The sequence below is a fragment of a genome, unplaced genomic scaffold, assembly GCF_019419815.1.
Source record: "Pyrus x bretschneideri cultivar Hongxiangsu unplaced genomic scaffold, Pyrus_bretschneideri_v1 Contig32, whole genome shotgun sequence".
NCBI classification, from domain to species: domain Eukaryota; kingdom Viridiplantae; phylum Streptophyta; class Magnoliopsida; order Rosales; family Rosaceae; genus Pyrus; species Pyrus x bretschneideri.
In genome coordinates this window covers 2,348,988-2,372,187 of record NW_025999635.1, presented here as the reverse complement: position 1 = coordinate 2,372,187, position 23,200 = coordinate 2,348,988, and the positions used below count along the sequence as shown (strand labels likewise).

The window sequence follows — 23,200 nt, the reverse complement described above, 5'->3', positions numbered from 1 at the left end:
TTGTGTGGTTGTTTTTGGGCTTTTGTTGGCAGGTTTTGGACCACACACTCCCCCACACCCCCCCCACCCTTTTCCCTGTCTCTGCATCCCTGTCCCGAGTCCCCTTTCTCTCCTATTTCTATCCAATTCGTACGAACACACCCCAAAACCCTCCAAACCTTCACAGATCGAGGAAACAAAGTATATATTCATGCTCGTGAAGTCCGTAGGAGTTCAACCATGGCCATTTCAGGTAAGGATACCTTCATTTTCACGTCGAACTCGGGATACCTCGATTTGGTCATTGTTCATGCACACGTTAGTTCTTGTGTTTTTGGGAATTTCAAGCTTGTAGGAAGCTTGGTGAGGTCTTTAGGAGGCTCGGGGTGGTTCGTTTGAAGGTTTTGGACATCGGGATCGTGAGTTTCAAGTTTGGCCGGAGTTGGTGGTGTTTTCCCGGCGAGATTCCGTGGATTTTAGTGCTTGAAGTGGTATGGATTTGTTCCTCTTGTTGTAAGCTTGATTTTGGTACCAATTTTGTGAAATTTGGTTGAAAAACGAGTGAGATATAAGGTTTTGAAAATTTCACGATTTTCCGGCGCGGGAGCTTCGCCGGAGAAGACAACGGAATATTCCGTCAGTTTGTACGGAATATTCCTAACGGCGTTAACGGAATCTGTTAAGGTTGACAGAATATTCCTGACGGCGTTAACTGACGCCGTCAGTGTGCTAAGCACGTGCCTGCACGTGGCCGGCGCTTGAAGGCACGTGCGGCGGTGGAAAAATTTTCTAAAAATATGGGGATGTTCCTAAGGTTTAGTAGATCACGTTGGTGTATTCATACACCCCATTTGAGCATTGCATGAGAAGTTATTTCATAAAGTTGGTTATGTGCTTTAAAATTAACGTTTTTATAGTTGTTTCGCATATAGGTGAGACCTATCCCAAGGACGAGCGTGGTCACTCGAGGCAAGGGGGTTACGACCCTTCTACATACCAGTGAGTGGGCTTTTGGTTTTCCGTATATACCTATATACTTATATTTTTCCCAAAAAATGAATTGAAACGTTATACGTTTATATGCCATGTTTATTGTTTGCCATTTATTTTACGCATTATTAGTTGTACATGTATATATGTTGGTGCTGTGGGCGCACAGGTAAGTGCCAGGTGAGTATGGTTTATGCTTATATTCAGTAGTGGTTTGAGATGCATAGAGATCTCATAACCTGCACCCCCGGTGTTAGTGCTCCCGCCCAGAGTTGGGCACAGTCCTTCACGTGATGTTCACCTCCCGCACCACACGCTCAGCTTGGATCCAAGTTAGGTGCACAGTCCTATCGTACAGACCACTTTAGGTGGTTCCGACTCGTAGGTGACCTGCGATTATTCGCCCAGCCTTCACGTGATCGTAACACTCGAGCGTACTTAGTATACACCCAGTCCTGTCGTACAGACCATTTTAGGTGGTTCCGACTCGTGTGCAGGTATAGTTAGTGAGATGGAGATTTGAGCTCTAGATTCAGCCGTACATGTCACGTTAGGTGACTCCGGCTGACAGATTACATGTCATTGATTTGATATTCCTGAGCACTTGCATTCTATTTAGAGACATTTGGCATGGCATATTTCCGAGCATGATTTATATATATATATATATATATATATGTACATTATGTTTTCTGTGAAGTATACATGTTTTACGGCGAGGGGATAGAATCTTGTTTTTGAAATAGTTTTTGAAAGCTTTGTTTTTGCCCACTCACACTTTTGTTTTGCGCCCCTCCAGGTTCTAGTTGGCTAGCACTCTTGGTGGCTCCCCAGAGGATTTTCCCGGCATATCTGACAGATTATCACCAGTGTAGGACCACCTTCGGGTGTGTTTATGTAGTGTTGTTTCTCCCGGATTGCATTAGGTTTTCATACTCTGAACTTTGTTTTTACACTTACGCTTGCACATGTATGTTATTACTTTGTGTAAAGCTAGTTTTTACTTATTCATACTTTTATTATTATTTTATTAGCTTCCGCACTATGCACATGGTTACGTCACTTCCACGTGACGGCCAACATGCCCTGATCTTGGTCGGGGTGTGTCATGTAAGCATTCATACAATGTAACATCTTCAATAATTGACAAATTCCAACTGGCATCAGTAGCCATTTTTTGCAGATAAAAGTATTTGGAAGGTTTAAGAGAAAGATTGGTTGAAAGTATTTAGAAATATTGAAATGTGGTGTTAGGCGGAAGAGGGTGGTGGGGTATCTATATTTATAGAAAAAAAAAATTAATTTTACTTTTTGCATTTTTTGAATTTTTTTTAACCTAATTAATATGGATAATTAGATTACATTTTTTTTTTTTTTGGGTAGTCCAACAGCCCATATTATGCCTCGTAGTCCCAATAGTAATAAGGGATTTTTTTCTTCAGATGTTTCCTTTTATTTTTATTTATTTAGGCATAAAAATATGGACCGTATGATAGATAGCCGTTACAAATCTAATGAATCACATTGTGTTATATCTACTAACCATTGGGTTTGATTCAAAATTTTTAAACAATTAGAAATCCAACGGTGCAAAAAATAAGCCATTGGAAATCCAACAGACAAGAAATGTCCACGTCGCCCATGTTCATATGGGCTTAGTGTGCTTGCAATGCAAGCCCACCAACTGATTTTGGTCGGCTAACACGCCTGACTCACTCATGAAATGCACATGCCTAACACAAGAAAAAAAAATAATAACTTGACTGACGTTAGCCTTATGGCACATCGACTCAAGCGCACACACATGAAGGGATTAGTTGATTGCTTGGTGAGGAATCCTTGGCCCAACAAGCTATCCGAATTTTTAGGTGTGTGGAAAGGGTTTTTTGGGTTTTGGGATTGAATTCCTCGATTCGCTTGATAATTAGGTAGGCTGGAGTTGTTCTTAAAAGGCTAAAAGTGTTCATACACTGGTATGATTGGCATTTTCTACATGGTTTAATTGTTAACTTGTAATATCACATGATAGTATTTCAATAATACTACACAACAGTTACTCGCCATGAATTCTTGTGAGAAATAATTGTGTTATTTAGAGCATGGTCAAACCATTTTGTTTTTTTAGTTTTTTTTTTTTTTTTTTTTTGTGCTTTAGATATAGAGAAAGTGTACGGAGGAATGAATGGATGAAGAAAGCCGGTGGCAGAGAGATAGTTTTTTTTTTTTTTTTTTTTTTTTTTGTAGAAAATCTCGACGGTACGAGTGAAATTTATTAATATTAAAAAAAGAAGTTACACTTAGTTAGGAGGGATATAAACCTTACTCCTCATAAAACAAGAAAAACAAAATACAAGAAAAACAAAATATAAGAAAAGAGTGAGGGGCATACACCATACTCCTCTTGAAAAAGAGGAGACATAGACCTTACCTCTCTTAAAAAAGAAAATACATGAAAAAAATATTGGGTGGACATAGGACCAAACTCCCTATAAAACCTAAAAGGTAAGCACCTGTAGGACAAGCTACAAAGCGAAAAGGAAAATCCAAAAGAATTAGGTAAAAAAGAAAATCACATATCAAGAAGGGGAGTCAAACCTATACGCCGGCATGCCCAAAAAATCTAAGTGTAGAAAAGGAAGAATGTCTATAGGAGGAGTAGCATGCCAAACAAGTGAAGACGAGAGAAGCCCTAAATTGGCTAATTTGTTAGCAATTGCATTCCCTTCTCGAAACGTATGAGAGCAATAATTTGTTAGCAATTGCATTCCCTTCTCGAAACGTATGAGAGCAATGGAATACCATGTTCTTCAAATGGAAGATACAATTCTTCCAATGTGTTAGGAGCGACCAAGGAGGAGAAAAAGAACCAAAAGAAAAACAAGATATCATGCTAGAGCAGTCACTTTCAAGCAATAAATTTTGCCAACCTTGCGGCTGAGCCAATTCCACAGCAAGAAAGACATCATGAAGCTCCGCATAATAAGAGGTGCAATGTCCCAAGCTCAGGAAAAAACCACCAAGAAAATAATCACAGAATCTCAGAAAACCTCCTCACATGCCACTGGACCCAAGTTACCTTTTTAGTTTTCATTTTTCGTTTTTTTCCAAATAAAGTATTTACTTTTTAGTTTGCATTTGACGTACCTTTCCTTATACATTTTTTTCTACATCTCTCCAACTATCTTTCTTCAATCTGAACTCTTCTATATCTCTCAGTTCTCTTATTTATTTTTCTATCCAACACAAAATCAACTAAAATTAAAAACAAAATATTTATCAACGGACTGGACTTATTGTTTCCTAATATAATACATAGTTACATAGGATTTGTACGTAAGTAGATACTATTTGCAACCAGAGAATTCAATTTGTTTGAATGGGATAGGCCGACCAACACTAACTTCCCCAGCCTACAAAGCCTGCCACAAGTTGTAGTGGCTGTAGCTGAACACAGTTGGTTTCAAATTTAGAGTCTTGAATTTTATGGCCTCAAAAAAGAAAGAGTCTTTTGGATTTAAAAATAAAAAATAAAAAAAATGTTTTTTCCTGGCATTTTCAAACTACTGGGTTTCAGCTTTATAGTCATAAATTTGTGTAATTATATTTAGATTTGTTTATTAAATTTTTTTTTTTTGTGACACTGGGGACAATAGGTTTAAAATCGATGCTCAACGTTGAACCGAAAAGGAGGGAAAATGAGATGAATGCCGAAAGAAAATGATGCTTTTGCGTTTGCAAAAAGCAGCTTGTACCGCCATCAGATGTTGAGAACCATACAGTGATATAAAGTGATTATACAAAAAAGTCAAAGATTTTAGTTTCTTGTTTCCGCTTTCGCAGTCAGTGTCCCTAACGGCTATTAACAATCCAAAAGACATGTTTTTATTTTATTTATTTAATGCTTTATTTTGCAGTTGAGATTGGAGAGGGATATGCAGAAGTGTTCATAAACACTTGGTGGGGTTTTTGTCTTGAGGCCCTCTTCAACCTTTTATGTTGGAAGTTGGGAGTTGGAATTCATCAAATACTTGGGAAAATCAATCACATCAAGCCCCTTTTAATCCTTCTTGTATAATGGTATCGATAAAGTGCCAATGTCATTATTAGTAACTAACAATGGACTTGGTAAGGTTGGGCAATTACGCACCCTTACTTTGGAAAATCTCTCTATTGTATAAAATTTTGCCCACCCAACAACTAGGCAAGGCAACAGGGTGGAGATGCTTTGGCCTATTATTGTTTATTGACGTCTATTACTGTTCACTGAGTGGATAAATAGACTGGGTGCTGGCGCAAAGTCTTTAGGGATGAAATTGCTCTTACAAATTCCCTTTCTTGCCATTCAAACCAATTTCACCCAAATTTATTCCCCTCACTCAACTTCTTTCCTTACTTTCCTTAATTTCTCCGCGGCTACCATTGCTAATGCCAATCCACCAATAAGAAGCTTAGGCACTACACCAAGTTTTTATACCTCGTCCATCCAAATAAAACTTCATGTATTCACCATTATCGATAACATGCCAATAACAAAAATACACTAATATATTATTAATAATATACTAATTATAAAATGCTTCAACATGTTACCAATACATTATCGAGAATATCATACAAACTAAAAATGAAACATTAACATGGGCCGACTTTGTTCAAACACAAAGGTGAATTTGTAGGTAAATGTAAAATAATGTCTCATAAAACCGTGGGATTTTCACTTTTTACTAAAATTCAAGCAAAAAGTCCAAAAAGAAGATTCGAAGGTGAATACTAGATATGGACTTTAGCCATTCTACGAGGTGCTTTTCTTGTAGCTCATGGACCATGTCCTTCTCCACGACCTGCTGACCTACCACCTTAAACGGCTACTTATCCAATCTCAAACCCCATTCAAATTTCAATCATATTCAATTACCAAACTACCCTCACCTAATTACTCAATTTTAGTGGGCATAAATGGCATTTAAATTTGCATTTTGGGTAGTCCAATTGATAACCATTTTCTGAGGGATTCATAGGCTAAATCAAGATGCAACTTGTTGATTTGATGAGGGTGGAAGAAGAGTTGCAAATTCATGCATTCAAGAGCATCAACATTTCAAGCTTTGACCTAACTTACCTCTTCCATTTAAGTTCATGTATTTATGCTCATGATTTTTCAATTTTCCATTTCTTTGATGAAGAGAAAAACAATGTAAAGTGTCAATGGATTTTAGTCCCAATACGTTACTTAATGTGAGTAACATGTAGATTGGTCAATTCGATCTATCTCGGTAGATTTGTAATGTGTTAGAGAATTGTAAGACCTTTCAATTAGAAAGTGAAGTGAATCTTCGGTAAGGGTCATGTGTCGAACTTGCAGGACTATTTGATTAGAAGTTGGCACGTCATCACAAGTAAAGTCGAATTAACTAACAAATAAGGTGTTTGTGTGTGTTTGAGAGGAAGGGCGGGACCACAAGAGAACACTCCACCATAAAAAACAATGTACCTTCTCAATGGAATTTTCTGCCATGTGGGATGAGTTATGTGACATAGTTACAACAATACCTAAGTGAATTTGTCTCACATTGAAAAATTTACATCCGACCTCAATGAATTTCTACAAATTAGGAATTATCCAAGGTTAACCTAAAAGCAATGTATGTTCTCAATAAAAGCAATGGATTTCTACATGCGGTCATAGTCGATACTTACAAATCGACTGTCTATTAATTATAGTTGGTTGACTAAATGATTATTGTCTTAATCGAATTTTTACAGAGATGATATTTACAGACTAAACTTACATTATTAATGGATCCAATCACAAGCATAAAATTTCATATATTAACCACAAAACATTTCAAAGACGAATTCCTCTTCATTGTTGAGTAGCCAAACATTGTTACTTGTTAGTCACTGCCTGGCTAGATTTGTCCTCCATTCTCAAAATGATAGAAAGAAATGTGACCATATAGAAGTTTGAGGGCAAAATTGTAATTACAAGTTGAAAACTCCGTACTCCTCCATCTACATGGTCCTGTAATTTATTAATTTTTTGAACGTATTCTCTACACAGAGGGGGGCGAGAGAGAGCGAGAGAGAGAGAGGGATAGGAAATGAAAAGAAAAGAGACGTTGGCATGTCATGTGACAATTGGCGGTTACCCACAAGAGTCATGACTCCACCTTCTCTCTTCAAACTCAAAAATCAAATTTTATGAAAGAGAGAAGTTGAGAAGAATATAATCAATCCTCTTCTACCACGAGTGAGTGCTTCACTGTTTGCAACTTTGCCTACCAAACCATGCCCAACTTCACCATTTTCTGAATCAATCCTCAATAAATTTCAAAACCCACCTCCCACATCCTCTGAAAACTTCAAATGCACCAAGCTTTGCAGTCCAAATCCATGGCAGAACAAAGCGCCTGAGTTAAATGCTGGCTGATTTACCTTGCTTTCCTTGTGCAGCAGCAGCTCAAGCGTTTTCAGAAGTTCAAAAGATGGAGTCTTTAACGAGAAAAAGGGAGAATTTGCAGAAGAAAAGAACTGGATCCGTCAAGTCTTCAGCTGACAATGGCGGTGGAGGAAGCGAGTCGCTCACCGATTCGAGCGGCGGTAACTCGAGAGAGACTAGCAGTACGAGCCGATCGAGCTCCGAGACTTCCGGTGAGGAACTGAAGAGAAAAGGGCCGTCTTCGCCGCCGCTGCTGGGCTGGCCGATCAGGAAAGCTGAGCTGTGTAAAAACTCGGCTGCTGATTTGGAGGAAGCTGAACGAAAATCCCCTGTTGATGAATGTAAATACAAGGATTTGGCTTCCAAAGTTGCAGGTCAGATTTTGAATTACTCCCATCTTTTGCTTCATTTGGTTGCTGAAAAGTCGTATAAGTAAAAAAATAAAAAACTAAAAAAAATAAAAAAGATGCTCAGAATTCAAAATTTTGAAACTTTACTGTGTTTTCAGCTCACTTTTAGCTGAGCTGCTTCAGGAAACCAAAAGGGGGTTTTGAAAATCTTAAATTTTTCCAGAAAACATTACAAAAATTTTAAATTTATTTTAAAAAATAGGAATTCTGCTTATTTATTTCCCTTTTTGTAATCCTTTTGTTACGTTGGAAATTCAAACAGAAATGGATATGATGAGAGAGAGATTTTCAAAGTTGTTGCTTGGAGAAGACATGTCAGGTTGTGGCAAAGGCGTTTGCACAGCGATGGCAATTTCGAATGCCATTACCAATCTCTGTGGTATGTTCATCCTCCCAGCTTCTTTTAAATTTGTGATTAATCGAATCGATTTATAGTACCATATAGTTCAATCATTCCATATTGCATTTTTCGTTTTTAATTAATCAAATTTTATACAACGTGAAGCTACCATTTTTGGGCAACTATGGAGACTGGAACCCTTGCCTGCTGAAAGGAAATCAATGTGGAAAAGAGAGATGGAGTGGCTCATTTGCGTTAGCGATCACATAGTCGAATTGATACCCTCTTGGCAAACATTTCCTGATGGGAAAAAGCTTGAGGTAATCCTTGATGTAGTGTTAAGTCTGTTCAGTGATCATATTTTGCTTTCTTTATCCTTCTTTTCGGAAGATGGAAAAATGAAAAATGATATTTTGAAGCTTAGATTTCACAACACTAGCTCACCTGACCTAAACGTAATTCTTCGCTTGTTTTTTCTTTCAAATGCCATAACCTTACGTTTTAGGGTCCCCTGCTATGATGGTTATGCAGATTATATGTTTATAACTCTTTATGACATGGTAAATAGATGTGCAAAATCTCGAATGGAGAACCCGTGGCAAGCATGAGCAATCGTCTAATGTTTGTTGTTTCTTATTGCTGGTGCATTCTGTAGGTCATGACTTGCAGGCCCCGGTCAGATCTGTTTATGAATCTTCCAGCGCTGCGTAAGCTAGACAATATGCTTCTTGTGAGTCCGAACCTTGATTGTTTCATAATGTACAGTTTTCATTTTTACAAGTCATTATGAGTTTAGGAGTGTTCCTTGTTTCTCTATCCAGGAAATATTAGATAGCTTCACCAATACGGAGTTCTGGTATGTTGATCAAGGAGTTATAGCCCCGGAAGCAGATGGCTCAGCCTCTTTTCGCAAAACAGTCCAGCGGCAAGAGGAGAAGTGGTGGCTACCTGTACCTCGCGTGGCAGCTGATGGTCTAAGTGAAAATTCAAGAAAGCAGTTGCATCACACGCGGGAATGCACAAATCAAATACTAAAAGCTGCAATGGCTATCAACAGCATTACTCTTGCAGAAATGGAAGTTCCAGAGTCATACATGGAAACTCTTCCCAAGGTTCGCAATCTGAACATTGCATGATACTTTTATGCGAAGCTGAGTGATGCTGTTATATTAATTTCTTTCGTCATATCTTTTAAAATTTATTTCTCAATCATGCTTTTTCTAAACATATATAGAAGTTACATTATTATGGTTAATAAATCTAGATCGTAGTTTTATAATCTGATGTTGAAATTTTTATGATATGTAATCAACAGAATGGAAAGGCCTGTCTTGGGGACATAATTTACCGATATATTACATCAGACAAATTCTCCCCAGAGATTTTGCTTGACTGCCTTGACCTGTCCAGCGAACATGTTGCTCTAGAGATTGCAAACCGTGTTGAAGCATCAATATTTGTCTGGCGTAGAAGAACTCACTCAAAGCCCCCACCTTATCCAAACCGCTCCTCCGCAAAGTCATCTTGGGAGATGGTCAAGGACCTAATGATCGATGTGGAAAAGCGAGAATTACTGGCAGAAAGAGCTGAAAGCCTCCTGCTTTCCTTGAAGCAGCGGTTTCCGTGTCTTACTCAAACCATCTTGGACACGAGCAAGATTCAGTGCAATAAGGTTAATTTTGCTTCCTTTGAAAAAATTTCCTCAGATTCCGTTTATTTCCTTGTATTTTTGTCATAACAATAACACTCCTGGGATTCAAAATTTCAGGATGTTGGAAAGTCCATTCTTGAAAGCTATTCAAGGGTTTTGGAGAGCCTGGCATTTAACATTGTGGCTCGTATTGATGATTTACTATATGTGGACGACTTGGCAAAACAGACAGATAAACTGTCATCAGTTACCGCGGTCAGTGTAATTTCTCGCAAGAAGGTCCCGGTTTCATATCCAGTGCCTCCCTCAAGCACTCCTCGCAAAAGAACTTCTGCCATAGGCAACTTATCACCTGCACCTTTAATTAGCCCTGCAAGGGGAGAGAGGACTCCCTTTCTCCACACCAATACCAACAAGGACAAGCCTCCCCGCCACGGCTTTGGAGTGAGGAGAGTCTTGACAAATTACCTTGGTGGTGAAACAAAAGCAAGAATCTGCAGCGACACAATGGAAGGGTCGGTTTCGATACCAAACTTACACGGCACAGAGACTTCGGATCATCTTATGGACTCCTCGTCCCACCAAAATGGGAGAAAATCATACTAAGCAGATCGCTGAGGTTTGGCGTATTAAATCATGGTCTTCTCTTGAAGTGGTTGAGGCAAGAAGTGGAAAGAAAAGATAGAATAGACAGAAAATCTCTTGCCGGAACCAAGTATTGATCATGCCTTATGAGAGTTGGGGGAGTTTAATGTATTTGTTAAAGTTCCTGGTTATTTAGATGTTGGTTTGGATTTGAAATGTGGCTAAAAGGATAAAAAATAGAGACACATTAGATTGGTTATTTAAACTTCTGCAGATAGAATATAGACATGAGATTGCTTGTTCAAATTTTCAAATTAATGACCTCTTTTTACCCTCTCTCTCTCTCTCTCTCTCTCTCTCTCTCTCTCACACACACACACACACAAACAAGAAAGGCTAAAAGACTCCAAGGTAATGTTTTTTTGAACTTAGGACTTCCAAATATAATGACAGATATAAATAGTTGATATGCAGATCGACTTTCAAATAAACAACTAAATAACTAATGAAGATCTCACTTGTGGTTATTCTTTATATTTAAAAACAATGAAAAAGGTAAAATAAATTTGAAAAGGTGAAGAGAACTTGAATTAAAAATAAATTTGGGTACCCCACCTAATAAATTTTGAATGCACAAGAAAAATTAAAGAGTAAAACACTTTCTTTTAAATATTGTAAAACAACCAACCTACCAACAAGGTCGTTGTAGTATAGTGGTAAGTATTCCCGCCTGTCACGCGGGTGACCCGGGTTCGATCCCCGGCAACGGCGATATTTTGTTTTATTAAACTCATCACGATCGTGACACGTGTAGCTCCTCAACGGCCGTCTTTTTCTTTTCCTTTCCTTTTCCTCGTGTTTCCACGAAAGAGAAAACGAACGAACAAATCCATCAACCCAAGTCTGCAACTTTACCAGCAAGTCAGCTCAGCCACCACTGCTCCGATTCCTTACGAAAATACCAAAATGCCCGGCGGCACCGCCATCCACCTGACGGCCCTCGACGGCATCGTCAACGTCAACTCCCTCTTCACCTTGGCCGTCTTCGTCGGCCTCACCTGGAACCCCTCCGACCCGGAAAACACCCTCATCGAGGCCGACGACCCAACGGCCTGCCGCCCCGGTCCCTCCGTCGCCGAGGATCTCGTCTCCTTCCACGTCTACTCCTTCAGCTCCTTCCTCTTCTCCAGCCTCGTCGCCCTCGGCCTCAAGCAGGCCATCCGGATCACCCGCAGCCCGTCCTACCACCGGCCCGCCGAGATTCTCGTCCGGGTCAACAGCACCCTCCTCCGGATCGGGATGCTCGTCTCGGGTGTCGGTTCGGCGGCCGGTTGCGTGTTCCTGATGCTGGCTCTCATCAACGTGGTGCAGATCAAGCTCGGGACTTTGGCCTGCGGCAGCTTCAACACTCTCGCCGCCGCCGTCCCGCTCGTCATCCTCGTCCCCGTCGCGCTGCTCATCTATGTTTGCACCGTTTTGTACGCTTTTACGCGCTAAATTATTGTATATTAGTTGTAATTTGATGAATTTTAATGCCTGATTTGGATTAATCCTGAGATTTAAGTTCTTAAATTCGATTAAAACATATAAAGCATGGTTTATTTATTTATTTTATCGTGATTTGTTTGATTTTGTTCACATTAGTGGTGGCACAAGTGGGCAATCAAATTGATTAGTGCTCCGCAGTTAGGGTGTGATGGGAATTTGGGGATGAGTGGTAGTACAAGTGGGTGTAGGAAGTGCTAATATTCTAGTGAATTTGTTCATGTTAGCAATTATTGCATTTGCTCTGTTTTGGATTACTGATGCTATTTCCATCATGATTCCATGAGTGTGGAGTGGCCCACCAAGCACCTCCACACGGGATGTCATTTTGGCGGTATCTTGAGCTAATCACTTGTGTTTAACTGCGTTATTAACTTGGAATACCGTTGCAGTAGGATCTCATGTGTAGGTATGGGTATGTCCGTTTTCGTTCTCAGCAGGGTGGGGAGGCTGTCATCATAGAGGAGTATTAGTTGCTTGATGATCTCTGGTAAGTGCTAAGTTGGTGATTATGGTTGGGTAGTTCAATAGTTTAACCGTGGTTTTGCGGTTTTTCTTCAGTGCAGTGCTGCACTTGGTGCAAATGCGGTTTCAGTTTTTCACATCGTTCCACTTCTGCATTGCTTTGCTCTTTAGAAGTGGTAGCTTGGATCTCTGGACTGGTTTACCACTGACCAAACATAGCGCGCAATGAAGCACCAAAGGAAAACCGATGACTTACAGGGTATCGGTCTATTGATTATAGGTCTAAATGGTCTAGAGGAACAGATTGAGGTAGGAATAGGATGATGCTGTGGATGTCTGTGAGATTGGTCGATGCTGTGTTATCTGTTGCTCAAGGGATGCCCTTGTGTGCCTCTTTTCTGAAGGGACGAAAGTAGTGGAACGGTGGGAAGCACTTTAGTTAGAGGTGATGACTTTCAGTGGCCTAAAGTCGCCAGGCAATCGAAATCCATTTCTGAAGGAGTAGATGCTGCAATAAACAAAGCATGCCTCCTTCCAAGTGCTGCCTCCACCATGCCTTGGGGGTTTCATCTTTCGGTAACTAATCAAGCATCTTTTGAGCTGCTTATTGCTGTATAAAAGCAGGAAGTCTGAGAAGTGTTTTCTGCACAGCATTGAAGAAATGGAAGCTCCAATGACTTGTAGCGTTTCTTGCAATTCTCGGCACAAGTCAGTTTAAAACTTTGAAGGGGCATATGGGGCTGGTAAATGTCGTAAATCCAGCCCTGTTAATGAGGCTTGGAAGCTGGTTACCTGTGCATCAGCAGCACAGGACCAAAATGCTGCAGTTTCCGCTAATTGCTGCAGCCAAGTACAAAGGATAGGCCACAACCTGTTCATATTTTCATCTTATACATGCCCTGAAGACGTTGAAGCCGCTGACGGTGCCTGGTACAAGGACTGTGAAGGAGTACAGGGTTTAGGGTTTCAGGTTCAACTTCCATGAATGGAGCGAGTCCAAATTCCCATCCCCAAATATCGTTATGTCAAAAAAAACACATTCTGTTGCGCGAGCCCCGAAGGTCGAGTTCCTAAGTACCGGCTGATTGAACCTTACTAATTCGTACTGATTAGTTGGCAAATTAACACTGCGCAAACTAGTGTCTTGAATTTATTAAGCATCATTGAGAGATCCAAGCTAATATACTATTGCGAGTTATTTACGCACTTAACATCTTGTGTTCAATTCCTCCGCTAATGTTTGTAAGATTAGAAAAAGTATAGAAACAATATCTAGAAACCTGCTGTATTCCAATACTAGGTCCACTGAATTCTGTCGATTAATAAGAAGTCTAAGAAAGCGTCGGTACACCAACCACTTTCAATTCCACTCAATCAACTGAGTAGGACATTGCCTCGTATTTTCTCCGTAAAATTCAAATAATATGATCAAAATTAGAGCCAAGACTTTGAGTCTCTGTCCCAACCTATTGACTTCTTGGAACTAAACCTTTTGGAGGACTAGATCATTCTTTTAAAAAACTCTTAAAACCAGGTAATCATGTATTAATTAAACTAACTAATTGATAATTAACTATTAATTATTCTTATCGTGGTCTTCCGAGAACTTATATGTATATATGTGCAAAAAATGCATTAACAGAATTGTGAAAACAGAAATGGAAGGAGGTGCGATATTGAGGAAGTTCTGGTGCTTGGTGGTGGCTTTGTTTGTAATTTCAGGCAAGAATTGGGGATTAATTGAAGGGGTTGATGGGGCTGCCGGCGGTGAGTGTGGGGAGATGGACCCGGACGTTCTGGTGTACAAGCTAGCATCGTGTGCGGCGTCGGCGCAGGACAAGAACGTGGCTGTTCCTAACAAGTGCTGTGCTGTGGTGAGCAAGGTACGCGCAAACTGCCTTTGCTCCATCTTACTTTCGAAAGAAGCCAAGAGCCTTGGAATCAGGCCTGATGTTGCAGCCACCATTCCTAAACGTTGCAATGTTGCCAGACGTACTAGGGGCTACAAGTGCGGAGGTACATACATCTCTATCTTTTTAGCGAAACGTTCTCTTGTCAGAGTTATATTGTTGGGTTATGTATTCATCAACATGATTATTAACGATTTAGATTAACAGTCTTGCAATAGAAGAGATGGACGTGAATTCAAATTGCCTAAATCTTGATTTGCTAGCTCGTAAGAGACTTTTCATTTTGGTGATTTGCAGCTTTTATCGTGCCAGCATGAAGGCATACAGAAGATCATTAGTGATGCTGCCAGCTATGGTTCTCAAGTATACTTGATTAGTAGAACTCTTAGTGATACTATAATTCAGCTTAATTACAATTTTGCTGGCTATAAACTTGAAGAAACTTAGTATTCACTAATAAAATGTTGTCGTCAATGCTTTATATACTTGAAAATAAGAATTCTTACATTCCAGCCGATCACAGTTTGATACATATAAATTTCCTTTTGTGTTTTCGACAAGTTATTTTACCGCACTCCATATGTTTGGCAAAAATATTGTAGGGATTCCTACTTTTAGAAATAATAGGGAAGGAGCCAAGCAAATTTGCATTTAGAATATCACAGAAAAAGTTGCTATGTCTTCATAGTATATGGATTTGATCACTAGAATTAATTATATAAGGATTGAAATTCAAAAAAGCACAAGGGGCTAGTTAATTAGTAAATGGAAAGTTCTTACAAAACAAAGTACATCAAAGATGAGATCAGAAGCTCATATCCATAAATAGTTAAACTTGGCCTACTTGACTAACTGGGATAAAAAGAACCCAACAAGCCAAGTTTCTGGATTAGTCCTGGCTGCTCTGCTAGCTGTATCTGCCATGCTATATACGTACTATATATAACACCATCTTTATTTGTTTTATCTTACATAGAAGATATTAGTGTTTTACCTGCAACATAACAAGCATTTTTCTGCGTCAGATGAATATCTAAGAACAATTCTTCAAATAGTTATATTGCTTTTATCACTTTGAATAGCATCATTCGTACTTATTAAAGGAAGCGATAAATGGTGAATTTTTAATGTGGCATGACACCGTCTCATAGTTTTGATATTTAGTATTTTATGAACACCTAGCATAGAATAATGAATAAATAAATACACGTATTATAACGTGAGCATACCAATAACACTATTTGATGGTTATAATTAAGACATGTTAATGTGGCAAATAAGGCATAAGTTTCATTAACCATATAGGGATAGGAAAAGTAGTGTAACCTGCTAATAGGTGGCCAGAGCAAACAGTTAGTAATAAAGTGAACCTGCAGAAATGAGACATCAAACGTACATATTAATTAAGGAAAACTAATAAAAAGAATTTGAAAACTTTGAGTTTTAATGATAAGGACAAAATAAATGATAAAGTGAATAGTACTAGAATTAACTTTTTAGTATAAAATATGATTTTTCGTTAAAATGAATAATACTGTAGACTTTTCGTTAAAATTCTCTATTAATTATGCAGAATAAACACTAGTAATAGTCTTCATTAAGTACTAAGCCCACAAATATATCATACCCTGCCACCAGTTTCCTCTCGAAGCACTGTTTGCATTATTCCCATTTGCATCGTCCTCACCGCCATCTTTCTTAGACTAAAATTGGATTACAACAATATGATTAGTGTTTATTTCATAAAAATCGAATAAACAACCAACACGACCCCAATTTTTGTACTTACAGTATGCTGCTGATGGGATTCAGTTGTCCCAGTTCTTGGACTATAATTTTCTTGGCCGCCATAGTAGATTGATGAACTGAGATTGCATGGATCCGCAGCTTCGTTTTGATACATATTGGAAGCTTTAATGGTTTTGTTTTCACCCTTATTATCCAAAAAACTTGGACTCCCGTACTTACCAGCTTGATCTCCAAAGTCCTGCCTTCTCTCCTTCCCAACTCCCTGAATCAAAATTTAAACCCACAGGTTAACACACAAAAAAATGTAATTTGTTGACGGATGTATATGTCTCGCATCGAAAACCTGACCGAGAACTTGTTTGATAATCATTTTAGTTCAAAAAATAAAATAAAGCAAAAATCTAAGTCAACTTTTGAAAACACAAGAAATAGTTTCAGTTTTGAAAACAATCACTGAACAAGTTTTCAACTTTCAAGAAAAAATAGAAAATAGAAAATGAAATGATTATCAAATGATAAACCTAAATAAGTGATAAGCATTTATATACCGTTGAGGGGACGGGTGGGAAAATGGAGCCAAAGAATCCGGAAGGGGATGATGAAGAAGATGACGAGTCCTTGGGACCAAAGAGATGATCCAGACTCCTTGATGATGACGAAGAAGAAGAAGAGCCATGGCTTGCACCACTTCCCACTTTCTTCTTGTTCTCCATAGTCGTTAATTAGTGAACTGAAGCTAAAGCTGGTATGTTACAAAAGCTGCTTTCAGCCTTGTCAACTAACGAACAGATTATAACTACTGCTTTTTGATAGTTGTTGATAGTTATCTCTTAATGGTCAAAGACTCCGAAGCAGAAATTGGATAAGGTTTGCAGAATCAGAATTCAGAAACCAACAACTTAAAGAGATAAAATTGGAGGGAGGGCAGATATGAAGCAGGAAGGAGCACGTGAAGTTTTGCAGATGTGGAGAGTGTGAAGGTGTCGCTGGCTATTTATAAACCCAAAAAGAGAGAGAAAAAATAAACTAGAGTTAGCTCTAAGGTTGGACTGGTTCGATTTATTTTTTCGTATCCATAATACTCTTTTACCAAGTTTTATTATTGTATTCTTAGTATAACACATGTATACAATTATTTACTTTATATCATAGCTACATGAAACATTAATTAGTTGATTGAGTCTATTATAATGTGTAAATTAATTAATAACATCATATGTCGGTATAACGATTTCTAATGATTTGCATGCATAGATGACAAACCCATAATTTTGTCTCTGGTTCCCATGTGCCTTTCATTAAGTTTATTGTCTAGGTGACAGATGGGTGCATCAGTTCGTTCCCAAGTGGACATCCTGCCAACTCTAAGCCCGTACTGCCACGTGCCCCATCCTACATCAGTCTTTGACCTGTACAAATTTTGTTCCATTAATGTGCTTTGCTTTGCTTTGCATGAGTGGTAGTCTCAGATATTGTTCTCAGAGAGAGGGAGAGTCTCATGGTTTCATAGGTGAGGAGAGGATAAACGGATAAGGTGTTTTCTTTTGGTTCAACTGGGGCTTTGATAGGAGGATATGCCCCTACATAAACTAGTTTGACTCCTTAAAAGTTTAGAACAAGGCCATATTACATGTGTGCCCGTCTACCTTGAAATCTTTCAAGGAATCGGTATCGAATGCAATAAGATATATAGAACTTTTGAACCATTATTTTTCTTGATTAATATTAGATATAACTGAAATGTGTTAATAAAGAACACTAAACTCTTTATGCGTAAGAGAACAATGTGTTTTGCTCGCGAGTTAGGATTAACTGAAGTATTTTTTAGCCTAATAGGATGATAAACACGGCTTAGGAGTAAGATTTATATCTTTTCTGATTAAGTGCAACTTTTTTTTTATTTTTTTATTTTTATTTTTTTTCAATTGAAAAAATGTCACAATCGTCAAAATTCCTTAAATAACATGTAAATAGAAATAACTTATACATTTAGGGTGCGTTTGTTTGTCCTCAATAACTTTCACTAGACCGGATTGGACTTGTGTTTGTTGCATGCAAGACTAAGTTCACCCCCCCTTGGGGACCCGCGAAAACATGGGATTGGCTAAGATCGTGCTTCGCTTCTACCTTGACTTGTCTGCGATTGGCGAAGGACCTGCATCACCGCCTATGGTCTCCATCAAAACCCAAATCCCCAATAGACGGGATCTTTGTGACCCCATTGGTGGGTGAGGAAGGAAAAGGATCCTCACTAGATCCCTTCCGCTAAATCCACCCAATCAATCAATCCGGGCCCTTGAAATTTGATCCAACGACTACAAACAAGGGGCCTCTTTAAAAGTTATAATAATTTTAACCGTTAGATCAAATTTCAAGGGTTTGGATTAGGTGATTGAGTGAATATGGTGGAAGGGATCTGAAGAGGATCCCTTTCTGGTGAGGAACACAACAAGGAGGAGCGTGAGGAGGCTTATGAGCCATCCAGTGCGCTTGAAGGAATATGGGAAGCCAAGAACGCCAACGCTTATTATGATGAAGATGTTGGTGAAGGTCTTGGATTAGTATGACAACTTCTTAGGGTCGCCAATCAATGGCGTGTTCTCCGTCACAGTAGCCTGAGACGTTGGACGATGAGGTTGCCTCCTTGTTGTCACCTATGTTTTTATCTTTGTTTTGATTTTGAATTGGGCTTTGATTTTGAATTGATTTTTGATTTGATATGGAATTGGCCTTTGATTTGATCTGCAATTGTGGAATTGGGAGTTGGCTTTTGATTTGGTATGCAATTGTGGAATTGGAGAAAATTTTCATTGTGATTGAAACACGAGTGGTACATCATGTATTTTTATGTAAGTGGTGGAAAATTTTATTTTTTAAGCTATTAACTTTTAAAAACATATCCCACAATTTGTATAGTGACATATGATGTACCATTTCGTGTTCCAATCACATTGAAAAATCTCTCGTGAAATTGGTTTTTGCGAGAGAGAAAGTTTTTAGAAAAAAGAAAAAGAAAAAGAGAGAATTAATAATAAAATATTAATAAATATGGATTAACTAAACTTAGGTTTTTTTTTCTTAGCATCCCACGTTAAAATTTAATATTAAGTGGCTTATGTAATTTACTATGCAATGACAATTTCGACCTTATGAGGTTTAAAGAAAATAAGAAATTTCTAAATACACCATAAATTACTTTTAACGTATTATTTATCTTCTTCAATTATCAAAAACGTTCTCACCCTCCACTCCATTGTTGAATAAAATTCTAACTATTGAAACTATAAACATGTTGATTGAGAAAAAAATATAATATCAATATTTCAGAAGCTTCACATGAGGTAAAATTTCATATTTGTCATTGTTTTAACTATTCAATGACATCGGTAATTATTTAAGCCTGTTTTTGCTTTCCATACTACCCAATTTCATAGGAGGCCAACCCAGCAACATCTTTTCCGTTCTTATTCATCTTCTGGGGTTTACTTTTGCTCTGTTAGGTTCCTCCTAGTTGCCATTTTTTAGCAGAAATCCTTTTTTTAGCAAGAGGCTTAAGAGATAGAGAAAAGGAGATTGGCTGTGATGACCCAATGAAATTCAAGCTCAAAAGACTGGATTGTAGACTTCTCTTTTTAGAGAATGTTAGGCTTTTAATCATAAGTCAATTTAATTTATTAAAATTGAAAATGGGTATTATAAGATTTGAAGAATGTCGGGTGTATAGAAAATGTGGGGTGTATGTGGAAAATATTAGGTGTATGAGAATGTGAGGTGTAAGGGTATTATAAGGAAGTATGTGGGGTGTATTAAGATAATTTTTAATTGAAAAAGCAAATGTGGGGTGTATATGGAAAATATTATGTGTATGAGAATGTGAGGTGTAAGGGTATTATAAGTAAGTATGTGGGGTGTATTAAGATAACTTTTAATTGAAAAAGCAAATGTGGGGTGTATTAAGTATGTGAGGTTTAATCAACAATATGTGAGGTGTTAAAAGAATAAGCCATAATATTAATATTAGAATTTGTTAATGATGCTGCTTCTTAGTACGACACTACATTAAATGTTTCCAATTTAGTCTAATTTAATGCAGTTCAGCTTAGGCCCTTATAAAAACTAGACCACTTTATTCAAAACATATATATGTCATTATTTAAAGTTATTGATCGAAAGATAATGTTCTAATTAGGTGTGCTAAAGGTGACTAATTTGTCTTTTTAAAACATAATTCTAGGATATCGAAAGAATATCTCATGATCAACATGGCTACTAACAAAAGATATTCCACGTGGTCAAATGGTGTGGCGTTGCTTAGAAAAATATCAAACCCATGGATTCCTCAGGCTTCTCATATGTGCTTACAACATATGCTAATTCGTTTAGTTAATGATTTGATAAAGGTGGCATCAAGTTATAGTTTTGACTAATCCCTTCCTTTCTGTACTACCAACCAGAAACTTTATTTGGATGATTGTAATCAACCAATGAAGGGATTACAAGTAATGATGTTTAGACGCATAAGCAATGTTAGGATACTATATTTAAATCACATTATCTTGAAGATACGGTAGTTAAAGAATTTCAATCTTTGAAGTTTGATATCATCATGCCTTGAGGTTCCTTTTGGATAGCTTAGGATAAGCACTGCATCTTCCATTACATGCATCAGTATATTTTCCTGGAAAAGTTGATCACATTTTTTTAAAATCCAGAGAAATGTTTTTCCATTTGTGGATGTAGATGTTGGATAACTCCATTTCCTGTCATATCTATGCACTGCATCCTTATCTGAAGAAGAAAATATAGATTTTCCCTCTCCTGACCGATCCTTTGCACATGGCATCTTGCTAATTTAGAACGTGTCGGCAGTAGTGGCTTGTCCACTGGATGGATCCTATTTTTTATTAAGGTTCTAAAAGTCGCTAGGTGCTAGTCGGACGGTGGGTTGGCACCTAGTGTCTAGATGGCTAGGCGGCCTAGGTGAATTTAGGTAAATTTTTTGTATATCTTGTAAATAAGTGCATATTGACACTTACAAAAAATTATACTTGTATGAAATCCATGGATAAGTTTTAGTCTCTCTAACAAAACTAACAGTACCCATATAGAACATATTTACTAGTGAAGAGCGTAACTATTTTTATTTTATTATAATTATAAGTTGGTAGTGGGTAATTAATTGGAGACTGAAGGTGGATAATTAATAGTGGAAAGTAGTGGACACCGGTCAAAGAGAAGGGATGGGTTATTGACGCCTTGGAAATTGCGAAGGCCTTTATCTTTTCCGTTTCCTCTTCCTTGCCTTCAATTGCTCCACCCATCTTCTTCTTTCTTTGTAAAATTTCCCTGCGCCACCCATCTTCTTTTTCCTTTGTAAAATTTCCCAAAACCTCAAGCACATCGAAGAAATCTTCTAAAACATTGCATGCTCGATCGAAGAAATCCCAACTATCCAGGTCAATTTCTTGTTTATCCTTACAATTGTAGATTTGTTATTCTAATTCTACTTCGCTCTCTCTCTTCAATATTATGTGAACGCCTCCTCTTTTAGGTGATGCTGTGAAACAACGATATGTATATATATTTTAAACATAACCGCCTAGTCCGCCGCTGAGGTTGCCGAGGTCGCCTAGCCTGCCCAATCGGCCGCCTAGGTGCCGCCTAATATCCTTGCCAATTTGTTGAACGCTTTTGGAATAATCACGGCGGCAACCTAGCCTGCTTTTTAGAACAGTGGTTTTGATATTAGTGGTTTTAGGTTGGACATTTGACAGTTCCAATTCAACCCAATTCTTGTATTAGAAAGGTTGGCTTGGGCCAGAGTTGATGTCCAACCAATATTTCAAGGACAAATAAAAATGAGTTATTCATTTGAGGTCAATGTTACATGTTTAACATAGATTTCAATCAGTTAGCATGTTGTCTACTTGGAGTTCCAAAATGGTTAAATGCGACTCACTATTTTGTAGTAATCAACTAATTCTACTAAACTACAGGGGAGGGGTAATCAAACTTGGGTATATATTGGTGATCACATTATTCCCATCTCATGAGAATATTTAATTAGGATGATACTTGCATCCACCTCATGAGTGAATTACCTTATTCATAGACTTGCAATTAACGTGTGCAATAGCCTTTATCGGTGATAAGTTAGTGGATAAAGTGGTGCGTCTATAAAAGTCGATGCAAGTATTATCAAGATGGTTATCTTCCCGAATCAAATCTGCTAAAAGAAGAAAATTATCCAACGTACTTGACCATGGCTGTTGAAAACTAGAAAGCCAGGAGCCAGTTTGAAGAAAAGTTTCGAAAGAAGGTCATTTTTACTTCATTCAATATCTCGTTGTAGGGGAATATGGTACCAAAGCATATTAATTTGTGGTGTCAATCCCATGTCTAGCTTTTCCTATGGATATTCGCTTTTGAAAAGAAAAAAACTTGACCTACATCACATGCCATGCACGATACTGACCTTTAGATACATCCAAAAGCCAAGAAACGTGCTTATTTGATCATGGTCGGTCGCATGTTATTATATGGATAATGTTAGCTAGATAAAAAATATTTAAATTAAATTTGTAATTTAAATGATATATCATAAGTAAGAAATAAACACGTTACAATAATGTATCATAAGTAAGAAATAAACATGTTAATTAACACTTAAGTAATAATTCAATCATCGACACTTGTTTGGACCCAAATTTACATCATCGGCCTGTGCAATCAAGATCGTTGAGTGCGCATAACTCCCAACCGTTGGATGGGAAGTGAACATAATTTTGTTAAAGGATAATATTATGATTTTTATCATAATAATTATCTTTTAATATGAATTATTTTGGCATATTCTTAAGCGGGATGGATGAGATGCAACAATTTCCAAACAAGCGGTACAGTTCATATGGACTTGGGATTCTTGTTATCGGATTGGAGCAAGATGGTACATTAAGATAAGGTTTGAATAGTCAGGATGCATGGTTTTGGGAGAATGATGAAGTCACAATAATGATGAGATAAGGAACCTAGGTAGGCTACACCTTTTTGCATGGTGATGGATTGTCATATGAGTTTAAAGGCTACTGATAGAGTTTTAATGATGAGATAAGAAGCCTGAGTGGGCTAGGCTTTTGA

General features: G+C 37.9%; 4 protein-coding genes, 1 long non-coding RNA gene and 1 other non-coding gene across 8 annotated transcripts; 5 read left to right on the top strand and 1 right to left on the bottom strand.

The window, feature by feature from the left end:
- The first annotated feature begins 7,057 nt into the window (after window positions 1-7,057).
- On the top strand, window positions 7,058-10,730 carry LOC103936006 (rop guanine nucleotide exchange factor 7). 3 transcript variants are annotated; one of them, XM_048590501.1, is made up of 8 exons: window positions 7,064-7,219; window positions 7,423-7,782; window positions 8,081-8,197; window positions 8,324-8,478; window positions 8,814-8,888; window positions 8,980-9,270; window positions 9,474-9,830; window positions 9,927-10,730. In XM_048590501.1, the coding sequence occupies exons 2-8, from the start codon at window positions 7,455-7,457 to the stop codon at window positions 10,413-10,415; spliced, it is 1,812 nt and encodes a 603-aa protein (XP_048446458.1). In that variant the 5' UTR covers window positions 7,064-7,219; window positions 7,423-7,454; the 3' UTR covers window positions 10,416-10,730. The 3 variants fall into 3 exon arrangements, with proteins under 3 accessions (XP_009344121.2, XP_048446458.1, XP_048446459.1); XM_048590502.1 differs by having other exon boundaries at window positions 7,066-7,219; window positions 7,426-7,782; XM_009345846.3 differs by having other exon boundaries at window positions 7,058-7,782.
- Window positions 10,731-11,093: 363 nt separating this feature from the next.
- Window positions 11,094-11,165, top strand: TRNAD-GUC. Its single transcript has one exon. It is a non-coding gene; the product is annotated as a tRNA-Asp (tRNA).
- A 187-nt stretch (window positions 11,166-11,352) lies between these two features.
- On the top strand, window positions 11,353-12,003 carry LOC103935999. The gene has a single exon (XM_009345838.3). The coding sequence runs from the start codon at window positions 11,361-11,363 to the stop codon at window positions 11,889-11,891; it is 531 nt and encodes a 176-aa protein (XP_009344113.2). The 5' UTR covers window positions 11,353-11,360; the 3' UTR covers window positions 11,892-12,003.
- Window positions 12,004-14,047: 2,044 nt separating this feature from the next.
- On the top strand, window positions 14,048-14,829 carry LOC103935988. Its single transcript, XM_018644653.2, has 2 exons — window positions 14,048-14,420; window positions 14,612-14,829. Exons 1-2 carry the CDS (start codon window positions 14,063-14,065, stop codon window positions 14,629-14,631), a joined length of 378 nt encoding a protein of 125 aa, XP_018500169.2. The 5' UTR covers window positions 14,048-14,062; the 3' UTR covers window positions 14,632-14,829.
- A 216-nt stretch (window positions 14,830-15,045) lies between these two features.
- On the bottom strand, window positions 15,046-17,040 carry LOC103935972 (suppressor protein SRP40). Its single transcript, XM_009345814.3, has 5 exons — window positions 16,612-17,040; window positions 16,104-16,325; window positions 15,942-16,017; window positions 15,641-15,684; window positions 15,046-15,308 (listed from the first exon to the last, which is right to left on the bottom strand). Exons 1-4 carry the CDS (start codon window positions 16,774-16,776, stop codon window positions 15,668-15,670), a joined length of 480 nt encoding a protein of 159 aa, XP_009344089.2. The 5' UTR covers window positions 16,777-17,040; the 3' UTR covers window positions 15,046-15,308; window positions 15,641-15,667.
- Window positions 17,041-21,267: 4,227 nt separating this feature from the next.
- On the top strand, window positions 21,268-21,973 carry LOC125480220. Its single transcript, XR_007260609.1, has 2 exons — window positions 21,268-21,519; window positions 21,615-21,973. It is a non-coding gene; the product is annotated as an uncharacterized LOC125480220 (long non-coding RNA).
- The last annotated feature ends 1,227 nt before the right edge of the window (window positions 21,974-23,200 follow it).

Bases quoted from the DNA above. Each gene is read 5' to 3' on its own strand.
- LOC103935988 (XM_018644653.2), top strand. From the start codon at position 14,063: ATGGAAGGAGGTGCGATATTGAGGAAGTTCTGGTGCTTGGTGGTGGCT. The intron at 14,421-14,611 runs GTACATACATCT...GGTGATTTGCAG, and splicing joins TAGGGGCTACAAGTGCGGAG to CTTTTATCGTGCCAGCATGA.
- LOC103936006 (XM_009345846.3), top strand. From the start codon at position 7,389: ATGCTGGCTGATTTACCTTGCTTTCCTTGTGCAGCAGCAGCTCAAGCG. The intron at 8,198-8,323 runs GTATGTTCATCC...TACAACGTGAAG, and splicing joins TGCCATTACCAATCTCTGTG to CTACCATTTTTGGGCAACTA. The intron at 8,479-8,813 runs GTAATCCTTGAT...TGCATTCTGTAG, and splicing joins CTGATGGGAAAAAGCTTGAG to GTCATGACTTGCAGGCCCCG.
- LOC103935972 (XM_009345814.3), bottom strand. From the start codon at position 16,776: ATGGAGAACAAGAAGAAAGTGGGAAGTGGTGCAAGCCATGGCTCTTCT. The intron at 16,326-16,611 runs GTATATAAATGC...ATTTTGATTCAG, and splicing joins TCCCACCCGTCCCCTCAACG to GGAGTTGGGAAGGAGAGAAG. The intron at 16,018-16,103 runs GTAAGTACAAAA...ATCCAATTTTAG, and splicing joins AATCCCATCAGCAGCATACT to TCTAAGAAAGATGGCGGTGA.
- LOC103935999 (XM_009345838.3), top strand. From the start codon at position 11,361: ATGCCCGGCGGCACCGCCATCCACCTGACGGCCCTCGACGGCATCGTC.